This window comes from Silurus meridionalis, chromosome 17 (assembly GCF_014805685.1).
Source record: "Silurus meridionalis isolate SWU-2019-XX chromosome 17, ASM1480568v1, whole genome shotgun sequence".
NCBI classification, from domain to species: domain Eukaryota; kingdom Metazoa; phylum Chordata; class Actinopteri; order Siluriformes; family Siluridae; genus Silurus; species Silurus meridionalis.
This window is the reverse complement of record NC_060900.1, coordinates 7,818,813-7,837,118: the sequence shown is the minus strand read 5'-3', so window position 1 is coordinate 7,837,118 and position 18,306 is coordinate 7,818,813. Positions and strand designations below refer to the sequence as shown.

The 18,306-nt window shown below is 37.6% G+C and overlaps 1 protein-coding gene and 1 long non-coding RNA gene across 4 annotated transcripts; one reads left to right on the top strand and one right to left on the bottom strand.

The window, feature by feature from the left end:
* Nucleotides 1-745: 745 nt before the first annotated feature.
* mmp23ba (matrix metallopeptidase 23ba) lies at nt 746-17,297 on the bottom strand. 2 transcript variants are annotated; one of them, XM_046870642.1, is made up of 8 exons: nt 17,006-17,297; nt 8,919-9,058; nt 8,209-8,348; nt 5,717-5,884; nt 4,692-4,856; nt 4,285-4,395; nt 1,444-1,570; nt 746-1,252 (listed from the first exon to the last, which is right to left on the bottom strand). In XM_046870642.1, the coding sequence occupies exons 1-8, from the start codon at nt 17,111-17,113 to the stop codon at nt 1,078-1,080; spliced, it is 1,134 nt and encodes a 377-aa protein (XP_046726598.1). In that variant the 5' UTR covers nt 17,114-17,297; the 3' UTR covers nt 746-1,077. The 2 variants fall into 2 exon arrangements, with proteins under 2 accessions (XP_046726598.1, XP_046726599.1); XM_046870643.1 differs by having other exon boundaries at nt 8,919-9,054; nt 17,006-17,296.
* On the top strand, nt 1,159-4,278 carry LOC124399604. Of its 2 annotated transcripts, XR_006928262.1 has the most exons (3): nt 1,159-1,283; nt 1,466-1,586; nt 1,690-4,278. It is a non-coding gene; the product is annotated as an uncharacterized LOC124399604 (long non-coding RNA). The 2 variants fall into 2 exon arrangements; XR_006928261.1 differs by lacking the exon at nt 1,690-4,278 and having other exon boundaries at nt 1,466-1,618.
* Nucleotides 17,298-18,306: the final 1,009 nt, after the last annotated feature.

Below are 18,306 nucleotides of genomic sequence, written 5' to 3'. Positions count from 1 at the left end.
TTAACTTTACTACATTTCTTGACTACATTTTGTGAAATCGGTCGCTCCTTTCTATTTATGAGGATAAAAAAAAGTAACTGGTCAAGCAAACAGCAATCCACCAATCAGGGTGGAGCGTCTACTTAACAACAACATACAGTTCAGCGTCGGTTCAACAGCAAGCAAAACATTTTGAGACTTATAACTATAACTACTGACTCCAACTTGCCACAACACCAGTGGCCTGTAGTTGAAAAGACTCAACTCAACTCGGCTCATGATAATTATAATAGATATCAGTGTTTGATTCGTTAATATCATTATATTAATAGATTGTTGGGCTAAGAGTAACAGTCTTTTCACATAAACTGAACTGATTAAGCGAAAGTCTTATGACAAAAATTTACATTATACCCATATTAAATTATTATACTTTGGTACATTTGAAGGCAAATACTTTTGTATTTTTACTCATATGAAGGGTTAAAGGGAGCACTTTTACTGGAGTCATATTTTACCGAGTGTATCTCTAACTGAACTCAACTACATGGTTTGTGCACGTTGTCTACCACTGGATATTTCTAGGGTTTAGTTAATTAGTTTATAACACTGTCCAAATGCCAAACTGTAACACACGTAATGCAGATGCACTCCTTGCAAAACTAGCTTATATTTACATCTGAGAATCTGCATCAAACAATATATTCAATGTGTTTCTCTTTCAGAATGTTTCCAGAATAAACAATAAGTAGAAAAACCACAACTCTTCCAGAATAAATTTTTATTTAGCACCTAAGGAAACAAATTTACAACCAAAAAAAAAAAAACCCTGACAGCATAATTATCGATAGCTTTATGTATGAATCTGGAGGAATATGTGCCTGACTAAGTGAGGTTTCCATGGTGCTGTGGTGAACTTTAAGCTGTTGGTTGTATCCCGTTTCTTCTCTTTTACAGCACTTGATCACAGACTTAAATTTATTTTATTTTATTTTAATGAGGACTCCACGGTAGCAGAGCGAACGAAGCACTCGTATGGGACAAAACCAAACATCCGTGGTTTCTGTCAGTACCATTTCGTGCCGTGGCTCGACATCCTCAGAAGCGCACCCGTAGCTTCCACGAATAGGTCGTCAAAACCTTGTTCTTCTTCCTCACGATGCAAGTGTACGTACCCTCGTTGATTGCGTTAGCTACGATACTGATGTGATCATCCTTCAGGGTGATGTAGCCAGGGTGAGAGAACTCCAGCAGCTCGCCGTCTTTATACCAGCTACACAGATCAGAGACGTGAGGGTTAGGAGGTAAACGTAAATCTCTTGAAAATACAGTGCTTTGTTTGTTTGTTTTTTAAATCCCCATACCTCTAGAATGAGATCAGTACAGTTAATGTAAAAAGTACAAAACTTACTCATCACTGTTTAATATTTGGAATGAAAGTAAAACAAACAAAAACACACTCACTCCACTTTCCCTTGTTTTGCAGCAATTTTCTTTCCACATCGGAAGGTAAGTTTCCTTCCCTCAGCAACCAGCTTTTGTTTGGTCCGAGGTGGCTTTGGAGTTGGGGCGATGGTAGGAAAAGGGAAGGCTGTTTGGACATAACGGTAATCATAATAAAATGCACTGATATGAAATACTCTAACGTCTGCAACATATGTATTTAAAACTCTTAACCGGATTCGTCTTCACGTCCTGGATCCTGACCAGGTTTCCCAAGCTTTAAGCCACAAGAGAAAAAGAGCAACCACTGTGATGTGAGTTCTGAACCTGAACGATCGTGTCTTCCGTATTGTTGGATTCGGAATTATTTGGAAACTTTTCCCGACTTCTAAGTTATAGTTACCGCAGATGTTTTGGTGGCGCTCCAGACGACGCTGATCACTATGCGTCTGAAGCCCACCAGCCTCATACTGGGATTTCAGTGGCTTGTAATCATGCAAAACATGTTCCCAGAATGACCAAATTTCACCCTGACTGCAATGAGAACGAGACTAGTAACTGCCTTTTTCTTCCAAGCAAACAGAATTTCAGCGTTTCGTACCAGTCTTGGCTTCTGGAAGAGAAAATGTTTCCCTCCACTCTAGAATATGGGCGTGTTTCAATATTTTTGGATTCATCAAGTTCATCTACTCTGCTGAATTTAGCCTGCCAGCACCATGACTTAATGGGATCTTTAGGTTTTTTTTTTTTCCCCCCAGTCCTACAAGGAATGGATTGCGGTTCTCAAAAAAAATTTTTGTCACAAAGGCAAATATTTATCTGTTAGAGACCAGAAGGAGTGGTCACTGAAAAGAAAAAAAAAAGCACATGGATTCAGCAACAGCAGCCATTTTTTTTCTTGTCCTTTGTTCAAATGAAAAGAAGATGCTTCAGTTGAATGCCATGGCGTCATATGAAAACTATTATAAAGAGTTGCATAGACTATTTGGAAACGTGAAAATGGAAAGCATCCTTTGAGGCTTTTGAACATACCAAGGACTTAATTAAATCTCAACACATGTAGCAGTTCACTATTATTAGTTTTTTCCTCCATATAATAAACACACAAGTGGCTTAAACTATCCAACTATTTCAATGAGAATCTAGATCATTGAAATTTGAAAATTGAGACATTGAACATTGACACACGATCATATAAAACAAAGTCATTTATATTTAGGAAATGAAAGGATGTATTGGCTAATAAAATTTATTCTGGAAGCTTAGTCCGTCTTGGCATGAAAAGTGCTCGATCATCAAAAGACCAACCCTTTCTGTGATGAATATGTTAGAGACAATCAAAGTGGTGGTGGGAAGCTTTGAGCCATTTCTGCAATTTGACATTTGCTCTTATCCTTATTGAGTGATTAAAATTAATTGCATTTATAAATATGGGGATATGGAGGTTAATGGTCTTGCTCAGGGGTCTGGGAGTGGTGTGGCCGGGATTTGAACTCCTGACCTTTGGAGCCAATGGCCAATGACTTAACCATGAAGATACCGTCTCCTGTCCTTTTTTTTGGGGGGGGCGTTGCTTTAAAGTACAGCCCTGGAAATGCTGGGGATTGAACTCAGGACCTCATACATGAGCCCACTGAGCTACATCCCCTGGTTTCTGTGAGAGGCTTTTCTTGTTTAAAAAGTAGCAGAAGTGTGCAAAATTTACTGAACAGTGTAAACGTGTAAGAAAAAAAGTGAGTGTAAAAGTCACTAATGAACTTGATTTTTCTACAACAAATACTACACCTTTTTGCCCCCTGCAAGTTTACTGCTCATATTTATGATGCACCACAGAGAGCCACAGTAGATCATTTTTGCCTGGGGGCATCAAACTGCATAACTCCTCCCTCGGAGTGTTAAAAAGCTGCTCCACAATATAAATAATATAGATATAATTATAGGTGCATCTCAATACATTAGAATATCATTAAAAAACATTTATTTGAGCAATTCAATACAAAAAGTGAAACTTGTGTATTATATAGATTCATCACACACAGACTGATATATGATTATATATTGCAATGATCATATGTGCAATGATTTTAGTGCAACAATAGTTACATTTACAAAAGCTTTTATAACTATTATTGTAGTCTGACTTTTATGCCATCTGTTAATTTCATGCTGCTACACATTTCATTTCACTTAATATGTATATATTTTCTTATATTCTATTTTTACTTTAAACTTTGCTAATCTTTTACTGTGAGCTACTGCAACCGAACAATTTCTTAATGGGATTATTGAAGTATTCTGATTTTGATTAGCGATTAAATAAAATGTAACGCATCATAACCAATATTTGCCAGCTATCCGACTTATTGCCAGTTACATTAGCAAATGAAATCCGCTCGTATAATCTGATAGTCTAACCAGACTTTAGCAAAGAAAAAGAAAGTGCATGAAGACATAAAGGTGTTTACAATTTGTACGTTCATGGTGCCAAGACTTCTTCATGAGGCCAAATGGTTCTCTGCTTTTTTCACTTGTCTTAAGGCATTTTTTAAACTACACCATTAACATTCATGATATTTTTCTTACTGGTCAAAAGTAAACAAAACAAAAATGCATTTTTCAGTGGCAGGAACTGGAACATACTAAAATCCATCAGAGTCAAATCTAAACTGCATTTTACTGCTCTGGATTTCTGAGTTTTCCTTTTGTGTTCTGCAAGAACAAAAACATCTTTGCTTCTAGAAATTTTAATAAGATTGTTGCAGAGATCAAGGCACAATGTAACTGGCAGGTGATTGGCTAAGGAATTGCCAGATTTCCCAGATTATAAATTTGTAATGAATTTCTGTAAAACTCTTAACTTACTGTAACAGAAGTCACAGCTGTGAGGGCAGTGCTTTTGCATGAGCTTTCTTTTGCTTTCGCAGTAGCCTTTCCTGGCCCAAGCGGGACAGATAAATAATCTATCCAAACATCCTGGAGAGAGAGAGACAGAAGAATCAGTAGGGGAGGGAGATGGGCAAGAAGAAAGTAGAGAACAAGGACATGTCATAGAAATTAAGTAGTTCGAAGGCATTCTGAAAGTCTGCTGACTGTCAGTGAAAAACGTGATTATGTTTGAGCTCATTTCTGATAACGTTAGGATTCCACGCCAAGGCATTTCCACAGTCTTTACTAAGCACTGAGTCAGGATGCATTTTACAAGTCTCTGTCTTGGCTAAACCATCACACTGTTCCTGCATTAAATGAAACCAGCTGTTCTATCTGCGCACCGTACAGCCGCTGGAGTCCCCAGACGTCGTCCTGCGTTATGAGTTTGCGGCCAGTCAGCGTCGCGTTGAGATGCATTATGGCCTTCGGGTTCTGCGAGTGCATCAGACCGAGCGCATGACCGATCTCGTGAGCTGCAACGTGCACCAGGTCAGTCAGCCAGACACCTGCTCAAAAAACAATCACACAAAAGGGCAAAATTTACACTTTCTGCAGTGCTACTGCTCATTCGTTCTGTAAAAATTGTAATTTATGCAATTATTCAAATAGCCAATCATGTGACCGCACCATAAAATGCATACAAATAATCCAGGGTTGAGATAAGGCCTCTATAGCAGGCCATGCAAGATCTTTTACTCCAACCCATGTGAACCATATCTTTTTCATGCACAAGGGCACTGTGATGAGATACATTGCAGTACAAATTCTCCTACTGTATGGCTGGAAAAGGTGTCTAAATACTTTTGTCCATATTGTGTATTATAGTATTTTATGGTCTACTATTAATGCCTATTCCTTTTTTTTTTTTATTTTAAGAGTATGGATAATGACCTTGATATTGTGACCTCGTATATGATCAAGAGCCATGATAAAATTTAATAATGTTGTTCTGCATTGTGTCCAAATGCCTATTGCTCAAATTTCTTAAGGAATGCTTTGCTTTAGTTTTTCTTGCGTGCTGAGATTAAACATTTGCTAAACATTTAGTTACCCAAGTCTGCCAGGGACATTTACATCATTTACTCCTTACTCCTTAGGAGTCACAGCCAAGATTTGGAATAAAAAAACAGCAACCATGCCACACGTTCAGTGGGCTTACGTTCATTTAGCTATCAATGTCTAATCTTTTCCAACTGGGGGTAACTGCCTGGTGCTGTAAATGTTGCATTTACCAAGTCCTAATTAAAAAAAAAAAATCTGGGATTAATTCTGGTAAAATTATAGTGTGGAATTGAACAGCCCAAACAGAGGCCAGAGAATCTGAGATTGCTGTACATGGAAAAGGAGGAGTATTTGATTTACTCGCCTTTCTTCCAGCTGAAGCGCATGTTCCCTAAAACCCAGTACTCATCATCATCAAAGTGAATCTCTCCAGTTGGAGGGAAGAAAGCGTGAGCCAGTTCACCCGTGATCCCATCAAAACAGTGATGCAGGTAGGACTGCAGGCAATCTGTATGATTTACTGGGTAGAAGCCTGCCAAAAAGAAGTGGAGAGCTTGTATTTATACACAGGCTGACGAATATAGACGATAGATCAACTCAACACAATCTTTAAAGGCCCTGGGGTACATACTAAGTCCTCAGATTTGGCCCATGACTGACGTTCATCTCTCAGAAGCAGTAGACAACGCAATGCAAATTCAAAATCCCCACTTCATTTGGTTCTGATCATTCCAAGTGTTTTCAAACATCCATTAAAAGCATTACGTTTTTAATAGTGTTTTTTTTTCAGGTTGTAAAGTTAATTTACAAGGCAGGATTAAGATTTGCTTAATTCTAATGAATTCCACATGGGCATAAAACAGAGCATATAGAGTCGCTTTCAACCATTATGTTTGGCAACCTGACAAAGCCCATCGCCTGGTCACATTTTAAACGTTTTTGCTATACAATAATCCCCCGTTTATCGCGGTGGTGAATCCTAATTCACCCCAAAAATGCTATTAATGTATACAGTGCTGTACTGTATTAACCTTTCACTTCATTTTATAATAAATAATGATATTTTTATTAATACATTTTATTATTTCAACATAAAGCTCCATAAAAACAAGTCCCTATAAGTTGGTCTATCAAACCAAACAAATTAGTTCCAAATGCAATTCCACGATAAACCGAGATTCACGGTAAAGTGGGGGATTACTGTAATATTAGTCTTGAAAGTTTTAGCATTTTAAAGTCTCCTTTCCCACAACCGTATTGAAAAACACTCCACCGAGCTCTAAACCTAAAACTCATTCTACATTTGAGGAAGAAAAAGCATTTTTGATTATCAGCATTTTCCACAACCATCTTTGTCTCAACACCCTGTGGTATAAAGTCACATAAAGTTCAGTTTCGGTGTGGCACCTCGTCATCGTATATCCGTTGGTCATTCCATTTATCTGTATTTACTTTTACATCACTGGAGAAATAATCCCTGCTTTAACAATTCATATATATTGACTAAATAACTGATATGTTTTTTTTCCGAAGTAATGTATTTAAACCTTTTAATGATGCAACAGTGCATAAGCATTATGGGCATTCTGACAGCTGGTTCTGATAATAAACTTACTTGATTAGACTTATCTCTTTCACTTATCTTTCTTAACACTTGTAAAAGCCAGCTTAACTAGTATTTAGACATCTGATCGCATTTACCAAAGTGTTGTGTTGCACTGATTCATTATCATGTGAGATTTGGCTGAATAACAAGGCAAAGTAACCAAATTTAAAAAGATTCTGGTAAAATTTTGTTAAAAATCCAGCAAAAACAATATTTTATGATTTCGGAAAGTATGTTATTGGCAGAACAAAAATCAATATTAGTCAAAACTTGATTTTGTGTGTGTGCGCCTTCCACCCCCACTAATTCAACAGAATGCAACACATGAACGTGTTTAGTTTACGTTTACAATCATCATTAATGAAGAACAATCTTCGAGGTCTGGTGCAAATAATTTCAAGTTTATTTGTTTAAACATAATAAAGGCCAATGATGGCTGAAGAGTTTGAAACTGTCAGATTGTGGGCCCTTGAGCAAAGCCCGTATCCCTCACGTAATTTAGGCATTATGCCTCTATTGTCCAACTTGCGTTTGGGGTTTTTTGGGCCAAACCACAGGTATTTTGGCTTTCTGACGAACAATTCAAAAGCAAAGATGTGGCACAAAATCTGGACCTGATCCACATTTCTGTCACTGAAAGAGATTTCGAACAATTTCAGATGAATGGAGGAAATTATGCCCTTTTCACTTGTGTTTGGTTGTGATAGTTTCCAGACATAATATGGTAAAAATTATGTCTGCAATTAAGGCCAGGAATTTAGGTGAACATTCCCTGGGATGAATCTGGTTTGCTATTCTGATGAATTTCTTATATATAATTGTTTGTTAAGTGAAATTGAATTAGTGGTAGATGTACAACTCGGTTCCAAATATGAAAAGAGGACAGATGGGGTGTCCCAATGAATCTGCATCACATTTACATCATATTCTGAATTCCTAAGTACAAAGGAATATATTAATAATAATAATAATAATAATAATAATAATAATAATACATAAAGATCCTTTTCAAATCAGCTCCCAGTACTATTAACATTTATATGTTCTAAAGAATAATTTCTCTTTTTTTCCATTTGTTATTTGTGTTGTCTTGAGGAGAAAAATATTCTGTGAGATAAATATAGTTTTATTTTGTTCCTCTTTTTAATACTTGGATAATCAAGAAGACCAGTTTTATGGCCTCTCTCCATTAAGTGCCTTGAGTATGAAATTGAAGCATTCGTTGTATATGAGGGCATCCATGCTCATACCGATTTTGATGTCGGCCTCCTCATTATCAGGAACCTCTCTAAAGCTGAAAGGTGACACATCGCTCCACATAGCAAAGGCCTTGGCGATGCCCCGGCGTGTGTCGCTGGCGTTCATCAGGTTCCTTGGGAATGACAGCAGTCTGTGGCAAACAGCAACATAAATTTGCACGTCAAGGATTTATACCAATTGGCCAGGCAGAGGGACCGAGCTGGAAAGGATGTGCTGCAGGTTAGATCAATAAACGATGGAGATGGAAATGTGTTGAGAAGATGGAAGGAGTATTTTGAGCAGCTGATAAACGAGGAAAATGAGAGAGAGAGCGCGAAGGTTGGATGGTGTGGCGATGGTGAAGCAGGAAGTGGATAGGATTAGTAAGGAGGAAGTGAGAGCAGCGATTAAGATGATGAAGAGTGGAAAGTGGGTTGGACCAGATGACATACCGATAGAATCATGGAGATGTTTAGGAGAGATGGCAGTGGATTTTTTAACAAAATTGTTTAACAAGATTTTGGAAAGTGTCCTAATGGGAGCAGCCGAAAGAAGAAGAAGCAAATGCCGCTCAAACTGTGGAAGCCTCTTTTATGTTTGGCAAAATGTCCAAAATGTAACTTATTTTCCATTCACCTTAACTTTTTTCCACTTTATACAACACAAAAATGTCTTAATATTTTAAAAATGAGCAAATAAAAAATGTTTAAAGCATGCCTACTTGTAGGTTAGCTTGAATTTGTCCCATTTGAGTTTCTCCGGAGTCAGGGTGTAGCGCTTGTTCCTGGAAAGGTGAAGCATGTGGGACCGGGCGTCTTTGCGGATCCCAATAATCAAAACGCCAGACATGTGAGCTTCTTCCTTGGACAAAAAAACCTCAGATTAGCCAACTGGCAAAGCCTGTGACGCGTTTGCTCCGATATGCGTGACTCGTCTCCTGATACACTTTTAATAGTGGCACTTCTCTAATGGCTTTAATGGCTTCTTAACCAGAAGCACATCTTGAAAGAATTAGTCAAGCTGATTTGAAAACTGAAATGTGCAAACAGACAGACGCTTTATTTAAAAAAGTTACATAACCCTTAATGTTGTGTGGCTTTTCTTTCTGCCTGGGACCTGCTTTGTGTCCAGAGGTAGCTGCTAGCACTGTTGCAGTATAGAGAATCATTGTGGACAGAAAGAAAGGAAAAAATAATTCCTTTGGGTATTTAATCTAAGAGCTGATACATTGACCATTTATTTTTAAAAGAAGTACAATGTATGGACACAAGTATGGGGACACCTTGATTGTGCAGCCATATGTGATTATTACCCAAATTGTTAGCACAAAGTTGGAGGCACACAGTTGTTTGTGTCTTTGGATGGGGTAGCATAAAATGTCCCTTCAGGGAAAGATGGAGTGGAAGATCTTGAGTAGCCTGATATTGAGCTCTGACCTCAACTCTTTGGGCTCAATTGGGACACTGACTACACCCCAGGCCTTTTCACCCTACATCAGTTCCTGACTTTATTAACACATTTTTGGCTGAATGAGCACAAATCTCCACATGTAAACTATAAAATTTAGTGGAACATTTTCCCAGAAGAGTGGTTGTTATTTTAACAGCAAATAGGGACTAAATATGAAATGGGATGTTCAAAAACCACTGGTAATTCCTCAGATGTCCACAAAATGCTATTCACTATCTCTAACATGTGTATGACATGATGCCAGCCTTTTTTTTTTCCCCCCGAGTTGCTTAAAAGATTATGTCTGGAGTCAAAAGCATTGAGGTTGCTTAGGGCGCAAACAACTGGGGGGCACCAGTGAAAGCCCCCTGCCCCACCGAGAGTTTTATTATTATTGTTATTATTATTTCGTAGTAGTAGTAGTAGTAGTATTTATTGTTATTTTGCTATTTTGACATATGATTGCTGCAATTATTTGAGTAGTCTCTCTGTCGATACTGCTCGCTGGTGTTAGGAAGAGAAATAGAGATGTAGGACAAAATATGGAGGCATGCTACTAATTAGTACCTGTTTTGTAAGCTGATGGCTGACGCGCCATCATCACAAGCACAATATGACACTGCATATTAGCACGGAACATTTCAGCAGCAAAATGTTAGTGTTAAAGCGTTTCTGAAGGCATTACAGGCCATGTTGCAGTGATTATTAAATGTGTTTAACCTTTTTCATAGAGGGTTGTGAATGATTTGTATGGCGTAGGGGTGAAGCATTGTGGTGGGAGGGCAGAGCCAAGGGGGGAGGTGACAATAGGAATCTCGCCTGGGGTGCCAAAAAAAGCCTAGAAACAGCCCTGTTAAGACATTAATCCTAGCAAGTGATAGCATCTTGAACAAAATAATGGGTATCTAATATTTCTCATTATGCAAATATTATTTAACAAATATCTTTATGTAATAAACTAGCAGCCTAGTTGGGTCTTGCATGAATCTAGCATAGATGAATGAATAAACGCTGTATGCTTATGTACGAGGTAAAAAAACTACTGCTAGAACAAACCTTGAGATCCCAGTCCTGATGTACACTTCTAGTGAGTGTCTGGTAAAATTTCTTGGGAGTTCTAGAATAGTGTGAAAAATGCAGAATATTGTCTGTAACACTAGTACCTGTTCTTTAATCTGTGAATGTGTTCATGTTCAGTTACAGCATTAAATGAGCGAATGATTTCTTAATGATCTTATAACTAAAAAAAATAAATAAATCAATGTGAAATCCTCTTGAGTGCTGTTTATTATGCCGTTCATACATGGATATGACATGCAAGACTGGGGCTTCTTTGACGCTACGCCGTAGACATGCCGACCCAGCAGTTGTATTAAACAAAGATGAATTATAGAAGCTTAGAGCCGGCCAATACTAGCCCTGCTACAGTGCTATAATGAAAGACATTCATAAAGGATATTGGTACAACTGAAACATCCACTGCAGTTAGCCTGCATGTTTGAAGCAGTGCGCTACACGTGGATCTTATGTAACTCTCCGAGGATGACAGACGAAAATTTGGGTGGCTTTGTCATTTCACGAGCTGGCAAGCGCAACTTTGGAACAAGCAAGGGGAAATAAAAATTTTTGATCACGGTGCTCAACTGGAACGGTCCCCACTACGGCCTCTCGCATGCGCACAAGACATTCCATAAAAGGCAAACAATCATTTGGCTTTGAAAGTTTACTGAGCAAATATGAAAACAAAGACATTTTTTTTTTTTTTACAGAGATTCTTCAGGAAATCTTTATTTATTGATGTATTTTTATTACATGGCAAAAAGAGTGTCTAATAATCAAACGACTGCAAGAGTAACCTAATACTGAAAGTTCTCTACATTGGAACACACAAACACACATCGCACCTCAGAGCAAAAGCCAGAAAGTGTCTGGGTTATAAGTTTACAGACTTGGAATAAGATGTCAAGCTCTTCCACGTTGTTACAAAAGAAACCTTCAAACTCAATATCTTAGACGAACAGTCATACAGAAACAATGTCTATATGTGTTGCAATGCGTAGTGATGAACTTTCCATCATGCGAATCCCCTGGTCGATATGACCCATCTGGATTTCTTGTAGAAACTGATAACAGCAGTTTATAGAGAAAGACAGAAGACAGACGGCTTTTTTTTTTTTTTTTGGACCAGTGTGGGAGAGGAGACATTCCTGAGTGGAAACAGTCCCAAAACAGACCATTTAGCCTGGCTTTATATCACATGCTTTTTCAGGCTTGTTGTTCTAAGCTGCACTCTTGGCAGATGTGTTCTCTTTTTTCCTAAAGAAAGTCAATGGAAAATGACATCCGAAATCCAAGGCAAGCGTGGCAGTGTCGGACCCTCAAACGACGCCGGGATTGCTTTAGAGGGATCAGCTTGGATTGCAGCTTGAGCCCACGGAATGTCGCATGACTAGTAGTGTTTATTCATGGACTGTTCAGAGGAACTATTTGCAAAACTTTGAATGTGAAACTAATAATATTATACAACCAGGTAATGTTTTATCCAGTTTTCAGAATAAGAGCCTGTGTCCAACCTGGTCTTAACTGATACAAATAGGTAGTCCTAAGGTTTATCCTCATGTGCGTTCTGAGCTAATTCTACTCGCCATGGTTGTAAATAGTGAATATTTGAGTTATTGCAGACTTCCTGTCTGTTCAAGCTCCTCTAATCTTCCGTATCAAAGCCAATTCTAAACACGGAACTGCTTGTCAATGGATGCACAACTTCTAAGTTGAGAAAATATTGTGTGTTATACTAGGATATCAGCAGTTTTGAAATAGTCCACTTGTTGGCTTGCATCTGCTTCATTTTTTTGCACTGTGCTGCTGCCACATGATCAGGCGATTGCTTAATTACATGAACGCCAAATGTGTACACGTGGAAGGGGTCCATGAGTGTATACTAAACATATTGCTAAATATATAGAGCATTCATACAGGAAAGTGACCATATTTAATTCTCTGAATGTCCTTCAATAGAAGTCACCTTTACATACAATGAAATAAACGTTAATAACCACAATATGATAGAATTCAGAAACCCACTTATGCAACCAAGTTTTGCTGCTTCAGAAAACAAAATAGTCAACTTAAGAAAAGGTGTTAACAAATGTCACCTAAAACACTTTTTTTTGTTGATTACACAAATCAAAACAACAACGATTAAGGCTGAAAAGACCCCAAATTGCAAGTTAAAGCACGGTTTGAAAATAACACACAGAGTCTTGGAACTCGCTGATCAAACAAAGACATGAACAGTGCAGCTACTTCACAGACCCTCCTGTCATGAAGTCTGCCAGGAACCACTAAACCTGAACCTGACATTACACTTGACTCAAGCAATGTTTACCGTCACAGTTCTCAAGCATATTTGCTCAGCATCAGCATTCGCAAAAGTCTTTCCATACGGACATGACAGACTATACTTCGTTTGGGTTTAGGAAAGTTTATTGCAAAATCAAAAAGTCTCAGTTAACATTGTTTCTCTTGGTGTCCAGCTGGACTGTGGGAAGGAAAAAAGCGAGCCTTGCAGCTTTTCAATTGTGTGGCTGTTATGTAATTATGTTCAACAATATGTACCTGTACATTTATTACATGTGTACATTTTGTTGTGTAACAGCCTTATTACAAAATGGATTAAATTCATTATTATCCTCAAAATTCTACAAACAATACCCCATAATAACAGTGTGAAAGACGTTTTTTCAAAATTTTTGCGAATGGAAAAAGAAAATTGAAAAAGAAAAATCACATACATTAGTATTCACAGCCTTTGCCATGACACTCAAAATTGAGCTTAAGTGCATCCTGTTTCCACTGCTCATCCTTGAGATGTTTCTACAACTTGATTGGAGTCCAGCTGTGGTTAAATTCGTTCGATTGGACATGATTTGGAAAGGATTACATCTGTCTATAGAAGGTCCCACAGTTAACAGTGCATGTCAGAGCACAAACCAAGCCATAAAGTACAAGAAAATATCTGTAGACCTCTGAGACAGGATTGTATCAAGGCACAGATCTGGGGATGGGAGCAGAAAACATTCTTGCAGCATTGAAGGTCCCAGTGAGCACAGTGGCCTCCATCATCTGTAAATGGAAGTAGTTTGTAACCACCAGAACTCTTCCTTGAGCCAAACTGAGCGACCAGGGGAGAAGCGCCTTAGTCAGGGAGGTGACCAAGAACCCGATGGTCACTCTGAAAGAGCTCCAATGAGAGAGAAGAACCTTCCAGAAGAAGGGTGACAGTTCATCTTCTAACAGGACAACGGCCATAAGCACACAGCCAAGATAACAATGGAAGGAATGTCTACGGGACGACTCTGTGAATGTACTTGAGTGACCAAGACAGAGCCCAGACTAGAAAATAGCTGTGAACCGAGGCTCCCCATCCAACCTGATAGAGCTTGAGAGGTTCTGCAAAGAAGAATGGGAAAACTGCCCAAGTGTGCCAAGCTTTTAGCGTCATACTCAAAAAGACATGAAACATAAAAGTGCTACAACAAAGTATTGAGCAAATGCTCTGAATACTTATATATACATAAAATCACATTTTTTTCATTTCTTATTTTGAATACATTTGCAAAGATTTCAAACAAACTTCTTTCATAATGTCATTATGGGTTTTGTTTGTAGAATTTTTACGAAAGTAATGAATTTAATTTATTTTGGAATCAGGCTGTAACATAAAATTTGGAAACAGTGAATCGCTGTGAATACTTTCCGGATGCACTGTACCTATTATTTCAGTGGATTAATCTGCAATTGTTTGCAACACATAAGTAAATGCAACAGTGATATGGCTATGGATTTGTGTTTTCTGACTGAAAGGCTGAGAATTCAAATAAACTTTTGGGAGCTTGAGCAGAACCTGTCCGTTAAATGCGTAAGGTATAAAGTGCTCATGCCATTATAGTTGTGCTTTATTTGAATAATTAATATGTTAGTTTATATGTTAGTAGTTTCCTGCTAGTTTCCTTCTTTAAAATGAATTTAAAAATCACAAGACGTACATCCTACCCTCTAGAAACGACTTACCTGTTCTGCTTTGTTGTTGTTACTAAATATTATGGTTTAAGCAGGATAACTGGATAACTACTAGCTGGTGTTTTTTTGCTTCCCTTACTGATTATGGTTTGGAATCGAAGAAAAATAATAATCAAAAACACCACATCCCAGTGTTAAATGAACGTTGCAAATCCACAAAATATAAGCCAAGTTGGATCTGAAGATCATAAAAGCATATTGTATGTTAAACCTTACGTATGTTAACAAAGTACTGAGCCTTTGGAATGTGAAAAGCGTGGTCACTACCAGGATAACTCCCCCGATCCACAGGGCATAAGAAGACACTAAATAGGTTCAGGAAGCTGATCACATACTATAACCTTGAAACTCGCAGGATCTTAAAAATTAATTGGTGGAAAATTTAAGATCCTGTGAGTTTGAAGGTTATAGTATGTGATTAAGGACATTTCATCTTTCTGAACCTATTCAGTGTCTTCTCATGCCCTGTGGATCGGGATTTTGAAAAGAAATGGTAAAAGATTTGTGTTCAGCTCCAGAGGCTTGTAAATTATATGCAAAATTGCACTAAAAGTATTCTTTGTGGTGTGATCAACACCATACCAGTGGTAAGTTATGGATTGTCATCCATTTGTATTTTTGACCTTATTGAATTACAATATTACACTGAATCTGGGTGCTTAGAGGCACAAGAGCCACCAAATAAAAGAGTTTTTCTTGCAGAAAAGAGGTCATGTTCAGCTTTAGGAAATTAACCACGTTGAATTTAGTAGCGTGTAATACATTATTTAAAAGAAAAAAATACTGTACAATTTTTTTTACCTTAAAGATCTATGCAATAAATCTTAATCTTTTAACAGCTTATATATTTTATTTAAATACCCAAGTGCTCTGCCAGCTTCAGAAGAGCAGATTGCTGAACATCATTATTCCTATACTAAAGTTATAGCTCCCTCACCCTGAAAGTCTTGGTGATATTTCACTTGTTAAAGCTAAACTAAAAAAACCCACTTCATTAAGTGCTATTCCAGTTTTCATGCTAGTGTGTATGGAGTCCCCCTGTTGTGTATGAATACAACTGTTATGTCCTTTGGATTTGTTTTGCTATCTATCTCGTGTCACTTAGTATTTTATTATGTTCTTCTAGTTGTGGTTATTGTATCAGAAGTTTTCATTGAATTTTGTGAAGTTTTTGTGTTTTTCAGATTTGTGAATCTATCTATCTATCTATCTATCTATCTATCTATCTATCTATCTATCTATCTATCTATCTATCTATCTATCTATCTATCTAATTTATTGCTTACCTTACTACTAGTTCATATGGTTGGATTAATATTATAACACTTTTGCACCATTCTACACTTAAAAAATATGAAATATGGGGTTAAATCAGATTAAAGAGAAAATATAAGATATATTTACATTTAAAAAATCAAATCAACATGCAAAAAGATTTACATGATCAGTTCACATACAGTGCCTTTTGAAAATCATCACACCCTTATGAAATAGTTACTTTATTTGTATACAGCCTGAAATCAAACCCTTTTCCTCATCAAGCTATTTAAAAAAAAAAAGGCAACAATTCTGAAAATTATAAAATAATAAAAAAAAAAGCTCTGTGCAAAGTTGTGAGATAGTTGTCACGTGCTCAGACTGAACAGTTAAAGCCGTAAAGCCTTTAAAGTCGCTTCTGGACTCTTGGTAGCTTCTATGATAAATGTCCTCCTGGCTTGGTCATTCAGTTTGACAGATGGCCTGATCTAGGCAATGTGTTGGTAGTACTATACGCTTTCCACTTCTCAGTTATGTTCTGAACAATACTTAAAGTGGTAGCTAATGTCTTCAATATCTTTTTGTGGTCTTCTCCTAACTTGTGACATTCTACTAAGCACTTTTCCAACCATGGTGAAATCTTTGCAGTACCATGCACTACTAACAATGGATTCTTCAAGAAACAGCTGGTTTTATTCTGAAGTTATCAAAACCACTACAATTGATGTCAGATGGAACAGTTAGCCTGCTGTTTGATCTGTAAGTTGATTGGTTTCACCTGAGCAAGTTTACAATTTTCACTAATTATTTTTAATTATCCTCCAGAAGGTTTTAAACTGTTATTTTCACTTTGATGATAAGAGTTATAATGTGTCCATTCAGCTCAAATAGGTTAGACTTAATTTAGAAGTCGACACAAGAAAAATCAGTGACAAGTCAATTCATGGTTTTTGAGTTTCACATACATGTGGTGGTTCCACAGCCGTTTAACACGAGAAACTGTCCAAACTCACACCTTACCTCAAAAGCCCAGACAGGAAAAGCTGTGGTTTGCTGCATGGCTGCTAAAAACACCCCGAGCAGCCCGAGTGCCACAACCAGAGCCAGCTCTTCCTTTCCCCGCACCATGTCTACGTCCAAAAGTGTACCCACAAACAGCACGTGCTCAACTTCTCCACCATCTATTTCTCTTTCATTCCTATGCTTTCCATCTGAGCTGCGATTGTGTCTGACGTCCTGCTCGAGTGATGAAGTGTTCAGTGCTTCTCCTCAGCCTGATGTGTGTGTGTGTGTGTGTGTGTGTGTGTGTGTGTGTGTGTGTGTGTGTGGCCATGCTCCAAACTGTGGAGCTGCACTTTTTCTTTTTTTTTCCCCACTCGGACAATTCAGCACACCTCTGAGGTCTCACATTACTCCAACTGAGATCAGAAGAATTTGGAAAGGAAAGCAGCTGTGGACTACTATACTGAAGTGCATCCAGGCAGAGATGGGGAATTTGATTTATATGTTGTTTTATTGAATACCATACTCTACTTTCAGGAAAAAACTAGCACTAATTTGTACTAATTTTTAATTAAAAAGCAATCAACGGAACTTTTGCAAAACTGTCACATTTTATACCTTTAAATTTTTAGGGGGGCGACACGAGCAAAAACCAAACTCATGCAATTACAAATCATTTGTCTTCTATAACTGTACTAAATGGTCAAAAGCAACTGCGTAATCAAGAAAAATCAAGTATCAATTTTTCATGGAAGGAGACTTGAGACAAACCTTTTCATGTTATGTTGCAGTCCTAATGCAGACTTTCACATAAAAACATGAATATAGTCTGAATATAGTGGTAAACCGTGTTCTAATGTTGTTCTGCTTGCTGTTGAACTGCTAACTGTATGTTTGTGTTAAGTAGATACCACCAACCTGCATTGTCAGCTGTGAGGCCTCCTAGGTAGACTCAATTTGTAGAAACGAAAAAGAGAAGTCAGGAGAAATAGGAAGCACCTGAGCTAAGTTCTGTTGCATAGGGTCTGAATACTTATTTACATGTAATATTTCTTCAGAAATGTACAGACATTTTCAGAATTCTGTTTTCACGTTGTCATTATGGGGTACTGAGTGAAGATTCATGAGTAAAAAGATCAATTAGAACTATTGTAATATCAGGCTGCAACATAATTTGAAAATGTAAATGGGGTATACTTCTGGATATACTGCTAAAAAGTTTGGAAATACCTGGACTTTTTCATCTTTGAGAAACACATTCATGTTTCTTTGTTTATATGCAAAAAAAAAATGGTAATTTAACTGTATTTGCTTTGACA